Here is a 16,689-nt window from a genome sequence, read left to right on the forward strand (position 1 = left end):
TAGGATACTAATTTGTAAATTTAGAGATGATACGCTAATTTTCTCAAGAGTGCATCGATACAGAGATGTGCAAAAAGCATTTAGTCCGGAAGTTGAAGAACGCGTTATGCATTAATTATCCGTAAATGTCGAAATACATCCTGGCTTGACGCATACCTGAATATATGAACAAGCCTTGACAAAAGTATCACATATGCAGGGTTTGTGTAAGGAATGTTCCTCTTTTCAGAATATATCTCCAACCCAGGCGCAGAGATTGTATAAATAAGTATATATACTTTGATTATGGGATGCTCTTTGTGATTTTATGCAAGCGCCCAGAATACCATGAAAGGGACTTTTAGAATTTTTTTTACTAATATGAGATGGCATTAATATCAGGATAGAAAGAAACACTGCTGCACTGGGGAGATGTCTGAGTACAGTAGCAGGTCTCGCAGGGGAGATTAGATCTATATAATTAACAATCGTTTTGCCGTACTGTTAAGTTAGTAACATACGAACAGACTGTATTCACCTTTCGATCACGTTTTTGACAAAATTACAAACATGGCGTTTGTATTGACACCATACATACATGAACAGTCGAGAATGTACACCGATAATAGAAACTTGGCTACCCTGAATGCAGAACTGAATCATTGCATCTTTAAAGGCACCTTCGGTATCCAAGTGTCAATGATCAACTGCGAACAACATAGATGTGGATCGACGACACCTAGATACCGATGTAGAACGAATTATATATTCAACCCTTGCATAGTGATGTTGAAAGAAGTAGATCTTCCACCTTGGATAGCGATGTGGAGCGAAGTGGATCTTCGACCCATTACTGGCGACGTTGGACAAAGTGGATCTTCGTCCCTTGGTTTGCGATGTGGAACGTAGTAGATCTTTGATACTTGGATAGCAATGTGAAGCGAAGTAGATCCTCGATCCTTGGATATCTGTGTAGAGCGAATTAGATCTGCGACCCTTGGATATCGGCGTATAACGACGTATAACGAATTAGATCTTCGTCCCTTGGATAACGATGTGGATCGAAGTCGATCTTCGACCCTTGGCTAGCGATGTGGAACGAAGCAGATTTTCGACCCTTGGCAAGCGATATGGAACGAATTAGATCTTCGACCCTTGGCTAGCGGTGTGGAACTCAGTAATTCCTCAACCCTGGGATAGCAATGTGGAGCAATATAAATAGATATTCGACCTTTGGCTAGAGATGTGGAATGAAGTAGATCTTCGATCGCTGGCTGGCGATATGGAACGAAGTAGATCTCCGTCCCCAGACTAGCGATGTGAAGCGTAGCAGAACTATGACCCTTGGATAGCAAAAATGATTTAAAGAAAAGGACACGAAAATGTGGTAGTTATTGGTACCGTGAAGTGCTGTTTAAAAGTCACAAGTCCACGAAGAAGGAGATCGAATGTCAATAAGGAAGAATTACACTTCAAATACATTCGTTATAGAACAAGAAGCAGATGAACACGAAGATAATGGCGAAGATGACAGCAATGACCATGGATGATGATGATGATGATGAAAGAAAACAGGAAAGACGTATGTTCAGACAGCAATGGGATATCAAAAACTGTTTTCAGCCATAAGCTTTAAAAAGTGAGAACACACTTGCACACAACTGCACCCGAGGTTACAACTGCAAAGCATATGTCAAGAAATAATAATAGGTTTCCCTATGAAATCCTTCTATACGCCCTCTTAGAATTAGTGCACAAATGAACAGTTTAGCTACACACAAGCCAAGTCCAGTTTTGCGACACAATACGAACAGAGTTTTATTTACAGGAGCAAAAACTTGAATTTTAACTACTCTTAGATCCAAATGCTAACCAAACGCTTTCTAATGAAGAAATGCAAAGTGAAACAAAACTTGATTTGATCAGAATACCCTGGGACACAGGATTATCTGGGTTTAAGTGTTTAACTGATGTTTGTTGACACCTACAAAAATACTCACTGCTGCAAGCGTGTTATGAGCTAGAGACGTGTAAGCAAACCAAGCCCCAAGTAAATAACTGCGCGCACAAATTCTGGACACGCGTATCTTAGATTCTCTTATTTGAAACGTAGCAAGATACTAAAATCTATTTTCATACGATTCTAAAAAAACAGATTCTCTTTCTGGGAATAGTATCAGAGCAATGATGCCAATCTTCATGCTTGACATAAGCTAAATATTACTATAGATCCAAGAAATGCCAAAATAGTGTTTTATCGCGCGGCCTCTCAACTTATCGTCATTCTTTTTGTGTCAACTGCTTGAATTTGACCCGTAACGTTTTTTTTTAAAATTTGCAGGAAATGATATATAACCACATTTCTTTTTCAATGAAATTTGTGTAAACTAAAATCACTGGAAGCTAAAATTATTCCATTCAATATTTACCTGTTTTATAGCTAAAAGTAAACTAAAGGTGATCTGTCTGCGGCGGTTCGAGTCTAAGATTCAGCCAATGTGGGCATGTGAGAAAGCTTGCCAGTAGCTTCTCGTGGGTCGGTGGTTCTTTCCGGGGTTTTCCGGGTTCTTCCTCCACCATTAATACTGGCCGCCATGTATAGCCTATCGTGCTGAAAAATGGCGTTAAACCCCACAACAACAACAACAAACTAAAGGTGAAAATACCGTGGTTGTTTCTATTAATGCTGTACTTTTTGATGACGCGATTTTTTGGGTACAAAATGAAGAAATAAAAATATTCAACTTAAATTTGTGTCATAATTGCGTGTAATCCGTATAACTATTGTCACAGTGAGATAAATGCTAACAACTTTTACATCGCACTCACCTCAAATATCTTAATTTTGCTATTAAGAGCAATACGCTTTGACGTTTGACAAGAACGTACATTTTGAGCAACCTCGTGTATCAATACAGTTTATATAATAAAGATTCAAGTTGGAGTATCTGAAGCAAATATCGTATAATACTTAAAAACAATGCATTATCAAATGTATGATACATATTAAGTTCGCTGTCTATCTTGGTTTGGGTCAGGATGACACTGGCCGTATTATTTTCGTTCTAATCATCGCGGTTCCTAGTAACATCAATGGCAAGTAACCTAGGGTGAAACTGTCTTCAATACAACTCAAGTTAACCACCCAAAAAATAGTTTCCCTTTCTCAATTTCAGTGACCTTGACCTTTTACTTTGAGATGCAAACATTAATATGCTTCTTAATATGATAGTCGCTGTTTAACTACCGGGCTAGGTAAAGGTGTATAATCCAAGATATTTCGTGGAGCCATGCGTGTTCCTATGGACATAGTGTCCATGAACATAGACCTTTTTACCCCGAATAAATGGCTCCTGTGCAACTAACCGGCATTCCGTCATCCATGTTTTGTGCAGCTATGTGAAGCAGAGCAGGCTACATTGTACGGAATCTATTCTGCTTTGATCGGTCTCTGACCTTGACTCTTGACCTTATAACCCAAACTGTAGGCTTTATCAATCTATTAAGGAAACCCACCCATTAGATTGCCATTCAATAATTTTCGTAAAGACTGGAAAATACCTGCAAAATAAAGCACTTAGGTCATAGTTAGGACTATGCCTAAGAAAGATAACTCTATCATACCTGTTGCTATGGGAACAAAAGGTGCCACCCCTTTTATTGAAGGCACCTTTACTCCTGGAAAATTGTTATGTTAATTACTCCGGAGAGAACTATTTGACTTCGTTTCGGGTAGGTGATAAGATAAGAGCAATGCTCCGATCGAACAACTTACAAATGTAGTTTAACGATGCTGTATGAAGTAGAACTTTGTGTAAACTAAAGTGTTAATAAACAGGGATATATATATACATGGTTGTAAGGAAAGACTCGACAATAACATGATACCTTTGTCTTACGTGGGGCGTATGAAAGTGGATATGTTTCAAAGAAACCTATTTTGTATCCGACCGTAAGTGTGCAAAATTTACGGCATCGACAATGAAATGGTACATTCAGTTCGTGTAATACAAATAGTTTTTGCGGTGTAAGGACTCCATCAATAATCAGATAAGTAAAGCCAAGGAGACCAAACGACAACCCAAGTCTATGATTTATAACTTAGATAACGTTAAACACTAGCTCTGCGACATAAATAATCTCTTGATCAATAGCCGTAAAAAATGATTACTATGGCTGAAATCGTATTAAACAGTGCTCCGGCTAGCGATTGCTAGTATAAGTATGGAAAGTGTGCATGGAGCGTAAGGAGAAGAGGAATTTTAAAACTTAAGGTGGGGTGGGGTGGGTGTGGGGTTGCAATTTTGGATGAAATTATAGTGTCTTTAGCATACCCTCACACGGTGGATTTTGTCTGCAAAAGTAATACAACATAAAATAATATTTATGGCGAATCGAATATGCATAAACGTTGCAAATATATGAGGAATGCCACGGCCATAAAGAGACGTGTAAGTGGTCTCTATGCTTGTCCATATTTACAGACTTAAGGGGGTCGAGCGAAGGAGGAAAATCACAAGAGAGAAAGCGTAACCCGTTTTGTTTCCTTTCTTCAAAACCGTTCTGACATCGTTTCATGCTTTAGCGACACGGATGATGTACATAACAGGAGAATAACATTATACTGTTCTAAGTAGGAATTTCTGAGGTCAGCTTGGAGCAACAATAAGAAACAATGACGAAGGAAATGCTAGTACAATAAAGTGCTTTTCCACTGTACTATACTGGTTTATGTAGCTGATATTATTGGTTGTACTGCACTAGGTTAGAAACAGTTTTCTTCGCAAGATGGGATTAAAGGGTTAAATTCGGATATTACTCAATTTGACAACTTATATCATCCGAAAGATGCTAAATTATTTCAGTAATCGTTATGATTCCTTCCACATTTCGGATAATTTAGACAGAGACACTATACCACTCCCCAAATATGGCTGAAAACAGGACGCCATCCAGATTAGCACGATGATTTCGGAGATTTATGAAAACAACGTAATTATTGAACAGGGAAAAATTACGTATCCACGAAATTTGTAATCATTTCGAAACAATTAGATTTACTATGGACTCTACTTTAAGAATAACTATCAAATCGAACCAAAAAGTATCTCACGTGTTCCGTAGGATAAATACGTTGGAATCTTACCAAATTTGAAAGCAACAAATTGCTAATATTTGAGAAATTAAAAGCATGATTATCAAGAGAAGGTGTGTGGGTGTGTGACAGGAAAGTAGGTCTGCAAGCGTAACTAGTGTTAAATAGAAATGAATCACCAAAGCAAAAGACGCTAGTGCAATAACACGTATACAGACAGATGAAACACTTCTTTTGGGGAATTCATTTCTAGCCACAATGAAAATAATCATAAAATCAATTATTTTCCATAAGATTCATTTAATCGTGCAATAATACCTTTAATGGCTGTCCTTTCTCTTTGGTCTCGTTCATAAGATTTATATTTTTCATTTCTGAGGTATCTTATAAAAATAAACAGTTCACGACATGCTCTTTTGAACATAGCATATGCTTGCATGCACTGAAGGTACTTGCTACGGTATATAGTGTACCTTGGTACATTACTGTATTTCGCACAGAACATCAAACTGGGTTAAAAGAGCCGATTGATAATTCTTTGAATTAAGTGATATGAGTACTAAAACACTTTGGTCTTGTTCTTACAAACCCGAGTCCTAAAGTGGTTTTGGTCCTCAATATGGTCATTTGTCCAGTATCCACATTTCTGCACAAAGTTTCTTAACTTATCTGGCCATTTTCTGTCTGTATACGCTACGCGAAAGCAGCAAACCTCGTATGAGATTCTACACACTTAAAAAAGCACGACAAAAGGGCAGAAAGAATGAAAAGAGAAATGAAATGGACGCATGTTAGAGACCGTTAGCCTCGCACTAAGAAACACAACACAGATAAATGTTTAGGAACCAACTTACTAGTATCATTTAGGTTAAGGTTCTTTTCCCAGTCTTCAGCTAAAAATGAAAGAACAGCATAAATTGTTAAGCTAAATTCATTCTGACGTTTTATACACATTTTTTTAATGGTTTGATTTTATCATCAAAAACAACACAACATCAAATTAAATAGGCATATTTTGTTTCCAAAGTATAAAAAACAAAAAGGCCTAGTGACAATTTAGCAAAGACGTAGAACGCTAAATCCATTTGTATTACCTTGCATAATTTTTTAATGAAAGGTAGGTCATTCCAAATCGGATTATTTCCATGCATTCAAAATACACTAAGTACCTAACGAATTCGTTACAAAAAGAACCTTCCCAGGTAATACAGATAACGGAAAATATAAGTAAACAAAATTGTTATTAAAAAGATCAAAATAAATCTGAATAAGACAGGAACTCACACTTCACATGTAGAGAATACCTGTGAAAATAGATAAGATCACATATTATGTTAGGAACGTTGTGTTGCGAAAACAAGCAACGTCAACGCAAATTCGAACCGAGAAAATCTGATACAAATAATGTCAAGTCGGGTTAGTTGTCATAACTTGTATTTAAGATAATGAATACGACTCGTGCAGGTCTCCAAAACATGTGTCCACTACGTACATTGATTTTTATCCACATTTACAATAGGACATTGTAAGAAGATATGTAAGACATCTATCAAAGCATATTATAAATGAAACATATATGATTAATAAGACTGAAACTCTTAATTCATTTTTACGGTTTTCTTAAGTCGCCGACTCCATCTTTTTCTTGTACATATTAACGATTCTTTCAAGCAAGATCGCGTAATATTGAGCACCATCACGTAATAATGTGCACCATCACATAATGATGAGCAATATCGCACAATATTGAACACCATCGCATAATATTGAGCACCATCACGTAATATTGAGAACCATCGCGTAATATTGAGCACCATCGCATAATAATGAGCAATATCGCGTAATATTGAGAAACATCGTCACGCTGAATTAAACTGAATCCATCTAGCGTAAACAGATTACAATGTCTTGGATCAGTGAAAATCAATCCGAAATTTGAAATCATGGCTGCCATGGACCATTGGCACATATAGCGATTCGCTATGAAGTGTTTGTAACTGATACGTCTTGCTGATGAACGACTTGCTACCATTAGCAATCGAATCCAACTGACCAGACAGAGAACATGTTACATGACATGTTAGATATTCAATATGACGACTTTCATGATGTCTTTAATGACACAACCTAAAAGATTTAAGGTGGAGACACTTATATGCGACATGTGTCGCTTTTTTGAGAAGACGAGAATAATTATTTCCAACTATCGTTCCAGGCCACCTAATAGAGCACTCTGATTGGATTCGTTTATTTTAGTTGAATCCAATCCGAGATGGGGACGGTATATATTGTTTCAGATAATTTACCAAAGGTCTATGTCGAACGAAGTGAATGGACGACCATTGGCAAGCGAAGTGGGTTAAAAACCTTCAAGTTTGTTTCAGAAACTTTACTACGTATCATGTGTTCATTTGATACCGAATTTAATCTCGGCATTCCGGACAAAACTATATCAAGAAATTCAGAGTAAGAAAATAGTACCTGTTAAGAATAGCTAACATTATCCAAATACAATTAAATAAAAGACCACTTCTGTTATTTAGTCTTGCACACTCTCCAAAATTAATTCCAGTCTAAAGCGCTATACATCTTCTCTCTCTGTGTGAGAACAAAATCACCGGAAATGTTCAAATCGTCAGTACATCTGCACGTGAATCACTGCCTTGTCACACGAAGAATCCACGCGTGACCGTGATACTACAAATTGCAGGTTGACTTTACATTTAATCGAATTACTGAAAGATTCATCGGTGATGCTTTTACTTAATACATGACTTTATGTAAGACTTGGGTCAAACGTTACTGAATCTATGACGATGAATCAAGCGGATGTTGTACATTTATGTACAAGCCTTCAAAAACATATCCATCAACAGTTACAGTGGAGAGCTGATTGATGTTAACGTAGTATAGAGAATTGTTTTGCTGTACTGATGCTTTATGTAACCGTTCACATGAAGTATAAGAGTTGGTAATATTCCTACGAGCTACATCGTACCTATTTCAGACGAACTCATATCTAGTTAATGCATTACCTGAAACATACAATCTGCAGAAAGTGGCTAATGGTGACACGTCTTTCAAGGCAAACTTGAATAAGGAATTAAGTGCAAGGTAATCCGACATCTTGGCGCACTGAAGTATCTCGTGCCAAGGTACATATTTGATTTTTTTGGAAGGTATTTGCCTCTTCTGAAAATCGGAGGATGCTCAACCGACTCGTTTACATATTCGTGTCTTAAAACCGACAATGTTCATATTGACCAAGTTCCCAGTAATTGGAAAAAGACTGATATATAAAGTACGAAAATTGCTTTAAAATCGAATGAAAGATGTCAGAGTTATTAAGAGATATATTTACATGTGTTACATAATAAATTAGTTATAGCTGCCCTGCTTGATTGGACAGGCTCTTCGTCGGACTCTCGATGATGCAAGCCCTTTACACCTAGTTGGTGATAGAATTTGTGTCCAATACATAAATCCTGTTATTTCATTGCTGATTGACAGATTCTAGCTTGAGTCAAAGGGTCAATTATAACATCTCCTTTCCTAATGGACAAACATCACCACCGACGGCAGCTGGATAGTTATCACCGACAGTTGCAGGATAGTTATCACCGACAGATGCAGGATAGTTATCACCGACAGACGCAGGACAGATACAAAATATCACCAACGACTACTGGTGCACACATTAAAAAAACCCACTGACGAACGATGTCGCCAAAAGCAATGGCAAAGATAAGACCAGATTCAGTTTTTGAGTCATAAGCTGCTAATATGATCTTATTATAAGATTTCGTGTGCAGGAGAAATGAATTGAGATGTAGATGAAAGTGAAATGCACACACACACACACATACACAGAGACAGACAAAGAAATAAATAGATAGATAAATAGATAGATAGATAGAAAGACAGATACCTTTAAGATATATATGGAAAATTGAAAACTGATACGTTTTTCATAAACGTACAAAATTCCTATGTGAAACCGTTAAGTACACCTATATAGAAACCGCTGTATCCGACAATCAAGGCTGTCATCTATGGGAAATAAAAAGAAATATGTTTCGATCACATAATGTTGAAAACGGCCCCCGAATCAAGACATTCTCAATGATTCCAAAGTCCTATATGGAATCTATATGTTTCAGAAGCATAACAGTGCATGAGAAGACTGGGAGATAAGGAAATAATGATGGATCTAGTCAATATCATTTACAATATTCACAGATCCATTTTGAACCATAACGTTTGTATCGAAATAACTGACCCCTTTGAGATACCTTCCTACCGTTACATCCGAACTATATTTTAGGGCAAAAATTGATATTATTAGTGACTTTAAACGCCACTCTGATCTATACGCTTTCTCCAACTGTTCAATTCCTTTAAATAAGACCTAACAATTTATTGAAAAGAAGCTTTCGAATGGTAACTTAAAGAGACATTTTGAAACCTGACAATGTACTAGTCAAAACAAAAATAAAACGTGACCAAAATGCCGTAATTCACTGCAAAATCATCCAGCTGAAACACTTTAATATATCATCACAAACTAGAAGCATGTCCCCATAGGCAATATATTTGCTTTCCTCCTTTTCTTAAAAATTAAAAAAATACATAATTTAGTACAATACCGTATTTCAAATATTTTATTTCAAATGATAGCTTTTTTGCAGCATTCATGTTAATTCTGGAAAGAAAAAAAGTTTATCTTTGCAGGTCTTAATGACAAATTACGATCTTTCTGACTTTAAATTGGATAATAATTAATGTGGTTAAGTAATGAGAAAAAGGAGTATGAAGGTGTTGGAACACAAATCGTTTCATCATCTGCAGTTCATAATTTCGTAGTTGTTTAATTTTTTTAGTAAAACAAAACATATACATGTATATTAAAATGTAGAAGTATACTGAAATTCAATCAAAATGAACTGATTTACAATTTTACATTAAAAACGTCTTGCAATATCGCGACATCAATGTGAATAAACTGGAATTTTGATAATCACAATTCTTGACACCTTGTGTGTCTTAAATTCATCTAACAATTGTCATTAATCAATGTTCTGTACACTAATGTATTTTGTTCAATGTCCCAAACATGCAACTATTTGTTTCATTCATTATTAATTGATCAATGCTTTGTTTATATATATATATATATATATATATATATATATATATATATATATATATATATATATATATATATATATATATATATATATATATATATATATATATATTTTTTCATTCATTTATTTAACAGTTTATCTGGTATTTTCAACAAGTCTTCAAAAAATTAGTGTGCTCATGAATATGTAATTGAAAAGTGAAGGTAAGTAAACTTTGACCTATTATAGATGTCGTGATTGATAATGCAAAGATCTTTAAGTAAAAAGAAAATGTCGTAATGACAATTTGATGAAATTGGTTTAGTGATTAGAATTAAGTACCATGATATAAATAACCGAGGAAAAGAAAAATCACGCTACCTGTGACTAAGACAGAACCATGACAGAGAAACTTATGCAGAAAAAAGTCTCAAATTATGACAGTGGAACTTTTGAGTACCCAATTCACCAGATACTATTTCAAAGATATGCACACTTAACTTAAATATTTGTGCTAATAAATGCAAATATGTACGAATATGGTTTATATAGTGGTGAGAGCTGGGCAATATCAGTACTTTAACGGTGGAAGGTCACGCCCTACGAAAAGGGCGGCGTTCTTGGAAACCGTTAAAGAAATGTCCATTAATACTTTTAACCTTGAAATATTCTTTCTCGGTATGTCTTTCCGTAGTACTAGACACGTGATTTCATACAATACATAAATTTGTATGTCACAAATGTCAACATTTAGGATACGCATCTAAAGGCAATGTTGTTTTTTATTCTTATCACATTTGCAATTAGAAGGTAATATGTTTATAGCAACAAGTTGAAGTCATATAATATACTTGCTCATTCGCTGAAGAAGCGCTGCAGTGTTTGGGTGTTAATTGCACAAGGACAATAAACCGTGTGGCGGTTGTTTCGTGGACAACGGGACACGATGGCCAACTGAACCAGACTATAAGAGTTCTCTAGTTTTAAGCTGACACGATTATATGTAAACCAAGAACTGCAAGAAAGCTCCAGGGAGGTACAACCTTGCAACTAGATGTAACACATGACGAGGAAAATGGGTTGCAGTGTTCTTTAAAACTTAGAATGAAATGAAATGATATGTATGTATGTATGTATGTATGTATGTATGTATGTATGTATGTATGTATGTATGTATGCATGTATGTATGTACGTACGTATTCATGCACGCATGCATTCATGGATGTATGGATGTATGGATGGATGGAAGGATTAACGTTTGGCGGTAAATTGGCGTAATAATGGTTATTTTATGCCAATTACTAGTAACGTTCCATGCATGTAGAAACCAATAACTGCACACAATTTCTACATATAGTCGACAGGCAATCCAAAATATTTCCTAGAAGCCCCGTTGCGGAACAGTTTCTTCCGCTGGCAACCATTACAGTAATGTTCTTCTGACGGCCAACAATCAAATTTAGAACACCGAAACCAAAAGAACTTAGGGAACTTATTTGATCTGTCACCACAGAACTTAAAATCCATGCGGCATCAATCAAGAATGAAACCGGTTTCCAGTTTCTTGTATACATTTCCTTGGAAGAGTTTAATTTCCGAGGATTTTTTTTCAATTCTTTGTTTCTACATGTTTGAAATTTTGATTGGCACCACATTGTTGTGCAGAGCTATTGTTCATTGTTCATACATACGTAAGTACGTGCGTGCGTGCGTCTATGCGCGTGCACGCACACGCACGCTCACACACACACATACACACACATACATGCATGCATACATACATGCATGCCTACATACATACATACATACATACATACAAACGTGTGCTCATAAATTGACATTATTGCCATGCCATGTTAAGTTCCATTTGTTTCAGTGTACTTACTAGATTGAAATACCTCATTTGGCAAAATGTAAAACGTTTAATGTATACTGCTTTCGGCCCTTTCGACATTGTGTATGGATTACATACTTTCACTTTGGTTTAAATAATGTAACAGCATTTAAACATATATTATGTTGGTGCTTCTTACTTTTGTAATTGATATTGTCATGTTTTGTTATCTATAATTATTAGTTGACAACAACGATTTCTCAAAGAATTGTTGCATTAGGAAAGTTTGATATTATATATATATATATATATATATATATATATATATATATATATATATATATATATATATATATATGAAGAATACAAATCATATTGCGAATAACATGTCCTTTCAAGTGCACTGGATCCAGCAAGGGACCAGGTATGTCAGGGATTGATTAAGTTAAATGCAAAAGTAATATCTAACTAGCCTAAGCGCTTTCGACTCTTAATGAGTCTTTTTCAAAGGCTAATACAAAACAGAGAGAGAGAGAGAGAGATAGTGACAATAGCAATCATACCTATCCGGACACCTTCGTCTCTACCAACACACAAACACCATGCATACGTACATAAATGCACGCATCTTCCATCCATTCAATACCTATATACATACATACATACATGAACATAGGTTAAATGATGGTACAGATACAGCTGAATGCACGGCGAAAGCTATGGAGTGATAGAGATTTGTGAGGAAGTGATACAGAACGGGTAAGTCTGGTTCGAAAAGCAAACTCATTACTTTGTTAGAAAGGATACTCTTAAGAAGGACACGTGATTAAAGTTATTAATACTGCACTAGTTACTGATATCATGTGGCACCCACTGTGCTATCTGAATTCAAATTACTGGTAGACTATGCCCAGGACTGTGATGACCCTTTGGCTCCAGATACAATATTTGTACACCTTCTCCAACATCACGTTAATGGGTTCTTTTGAACGAATATACAAGCAATAGTCATATATTTATTTTTTTAATAAGAGGGTGAAATTTAATAAATAATAACTTTTTTGCAGTCGAGTAGCTTGTTTAAGTGGTGATTTTAAATTCAGGACCGGATGAAGCTGTTTCACGCCTTTTGGTTTGAAGATCGTAATTTATCTGCGAAATTGAAAAGCTACAATCATTATATATAAGAAGAAGAAAAAAAATATATTTTTCGTCGCAAGTACAATTGCCTGTCCTATTTAATGCGCGATGACATCCAGGCTGTTAACCCAAGATGTGCCATATTTCAAACAGGTAAAGTTCAATGACGGCTAAATATTATGTTTCTTAACGTTATACATTTAATAACAATTTTAACTAAGACGCAAGTATCAGCTAATAATAACATTATTGGGCTGGAAGGCTTAAGCTTATCCACTGGAACAATTGCTGTGACGGGCTGCACGAGATGTGTACGAATAAAGTTGAATAAAAAAGATCCAAAGAGGAAACGATTTATGAATCTGAGTGTTATATGCTTTATTTACAGTCCTTTTTACAGTAAACTAGATTGATGTGAATTAAAATAATATTGCATTTTCCGGCATGGTCCAAGCCCTTGCACAAAGTGGATTTGATCCAAGCAACGTTCTACGAGTTACAACAGCAAGCACACTCTATATATATTTGTGCACCGGTCTCTCTCTCTCTCTCTCTCTCTCTCTCTCTCTCTCTCAAATGAGCTGCAGCACCTCCTGTACTCTTTGTCTGTTTGTCTCAGTCTTATGTATGTATGTATGTATGTATGTATGTATGTATGTATGTATGTATGTATGTATGTATGTGTGTGTGTGTATGTGTGTATGTGTGTGTTTTGGTAGGTAGGTAGGTAGGTATATGCGTGTATATGTAGGTACATAGTTTGGTAGGTAGGTATATTAGTAAGTAGATATAGAAGGTAGGAAGGCATGGGTAGTGTATTATATAGGTAAGGGAATACGAATCACACAAGGTCATAAAGAAAAGATATTTGCAACGAGCTTTCTTTTTTATGTCGCCACCGACCCTCATTGTATTCGAATGTCCTGGTATAACACTTACTGCCAGCTGCTAACACCACAATCCTACGTCACGCACAGGCGGTTAACTTCGAGCTTTTCCCCAGCGACTTTACATATCAGCCTATTTCAACAATCGCGGTTCAGTTTGAATAAATCAGACCCAATAAGACAAGAAAACCAGACCAGATAAATAGCTAGGGGCCATCCTTTTAGTACGTATGTATGGAAGTGGGAGTGGGTTAACCCAAATGCATACGCTTGCGTATGGGGGGGGGGGGGGCTACTGATAATGTACGTACGCATAGGAAACGGGGTGGGGTGGGGTGAAACCTGGATAATAATTTGTATAATACGTAACCTGTTCGACTGCGTTTTTTAATTTTAGCAGACACTAGATAAACTGTTTAAAGTTACGCAGCTTATTACTTTGATGCAGCCAGACATTCGTCGTCGGTGGACTGTCTGTTTTATTAAACACGTTAATTATTATTAATCCTTGATCGTTTCTGCGTGGATTAAATATAGGCCGTTCAATAGAACGGGGGAGGGGGGGGTTGCGTCAAACGTACGTACGCATGTGGGGCGGGTAAAAAGTACGCATGTGTACATGTTGGGGGGGGGGGGTCAAGCTTTACCAGATGTTTGCGTACGTACTAAATAGATGGCCCCTACTATTCCGTGTATCCGTATGCTACCTCGTACTCTCGAGAAAAGAAAAAGTTTAGAGTGAAATTACGAGTATAGCCTTTATTTGAATCGGTAGTTGCCATCTTCAAAAGCAAGTGCAATTCGAATTGGTCGCCACATTGAAAACAAAACGCGCCGAATTCAACGCAAGCCTTTGTCACTTACTTACCTATATGACATGTCTTATGTAATCTATATAGGGTGCCAAAAGCATTGGTGGAACAGCTATTTGTCTCAGCTGGTTTGCTTCTCAGGCCCATGCGTTTCGAAAATCATCGACCGATTGTTTCAATCAATGCGCAGAGATGTACAGATATGTTGAAAGACCAGAAGTATTCCAAATGCCCCTGACAAAGGCTATTCAAGTTGAATTGCATGTCTACCCATGTCGTTATTAGAGCCAATATATTTTCTTTTAAACTTCTGCCATGTTATTATGCAAATGTACCTTGTTGAATCCAATTGCCTGCTGTGAAAGCATTGCCAACTGCCTCACATAGATGATTAGGTATAGATTGGACAAGTGTATTCGTTCTCATAGAAAAGTTATGTTTTGACAGAATCTAGGCATAGGTGAGTTTTCCACCTTGTAGTCCAATGATATATTTATGCTAAGTCTCTACAATTTATCATAAACAAACAGTATATTTGACAATGACTGACAACAAACAAAATTGTGAGAAAAACTGTAATGTTTACATTCCTATGTGAAAAGCCTACTTTAATGTGTAACAATTAGTCACGGGTTTAAAAACAATATCAACAAACGTCAATACTGATTCCAAAACAAAAATACATTCATTCATTTTCCTGTGTGAAATATGACTCCGTGTTTACAAACAAATGTTTCATAGCTTCCTCTCTCATGGATAATGTCGTATTATCCACACTACACAAGTCTTTCATCCAAGCAAAATATCTTTATTATTCTATTATTCTTTGTCTCTATCTCTTTCTCGTTATATATATATCTCGTCATATATATATATATATATATATATATATATATATATATATATATATATATAACATTTGTCCACATCTGTGCTTGCAAATGAATTCTGTACCGTCTATCTTGACGTGTGTCTGTCCGTTATTCATGTGACACTTTCCGACGATAATAATATATTGATGTCATGACATGCTGTTTTATTCATCCATGTATTGTAGTGCGATTTTTATATACAGAGTATATGTAAGGACATCGATCAAACCCAATTTCGAACCAGTCTTGCTTCCTAACAGTCTCCCTCTGTCTTATGATTGATTAGGTATATAAATCATGTCGCATTTTATCCTATAAAAAAATTGTCATCTTTCTCTAAATAAACATGTTGCTTGGAGAAGAACATTCTAGCTCGCACGATTCAGAAGTACGTTCTTCGAGAGTTTACTGTACCCATTTGACTGTCTCTTTTACCCCAAATGTACAAAATCACTATCGCACTCTGATAACCTTCCTGACATGTTAAGCTAACGTGGTATATTTTATGTACATCATAACGTGGTATATATTATGTACTTCATAACGTGATATATTTTATGTACATCATAGAGACTCGATACATTTTTTCTGCCCCTAACAGATAATAGCGTATATGCCATTTTTTTTCGCATATGGGAGTCAGTAATGACACATGACGTTGCATTGTTTGAATGACAGTATGTCTTTAATAATAATAATAATAATAATAATTCGTTTACGGTTATGTTTAAGGTGTTTCGTCAGAATTTTGAGCAACTCAGTTTCCTAGCAACAGAAACTAGTTGCTCATTAAACACCTCCCAGCATTCTTCCAAGAATTACAAAATTAGAAACTGATCCCCAGATGGCGCTCTCACTAATATCACATGTTGACTTATTAATTTTTCTGCAAAAACACATTTCTTCTTTATGCCAAATCGTTTCCAAACTTAATAAAATTAAT

General features: G+C 36.0%; 1 protein-coding gene across 2 annotated transcripts in view; it reads right to left on the bottom strand.

The window, feature by feature from the left end:
• LOC149791219 (sclerostin domain-containing protein 1-like) overlaps window positions 1–16,689 on the bottom strand; it is a 69,961-nt gene that overhangs the window by 35,580 nt on the left and 17,692 nt on the right. The window contains exon 2 of one of the 2 annotated variants that reach the window (XM_089969690.1): window positions 5,929–5,967. The exons of the other annotated variant lie outside the window; for it this stretch is intronic. Coding sequence (XP_089825816.1) covers window positions 5,929–5,967 — 39 coding nt within the window. The remainder of the gene's footprint in view (window positions 1–5,928; window positions 5,968–16,689) is intronic. 2 annotated transcript variants of the gene reach the window in all.

This window comes from Sinohyriopsis cumingii, chromosome 9 (genome assembly GCF_028554795.1).
Source record: "Sinohyriopsis cumingii isolate HCF-2022 chromosome 9, ASM2855479v2, whole genome shotgun sequence".
In the NCBI taxonomy this organism is placed as follows: Eukaryota; Metazoa; Mollusca; class Bivalvia; order Unionida; family Unionidae; genus Sinohyriopsis; species Sinohyriopsis cumingii.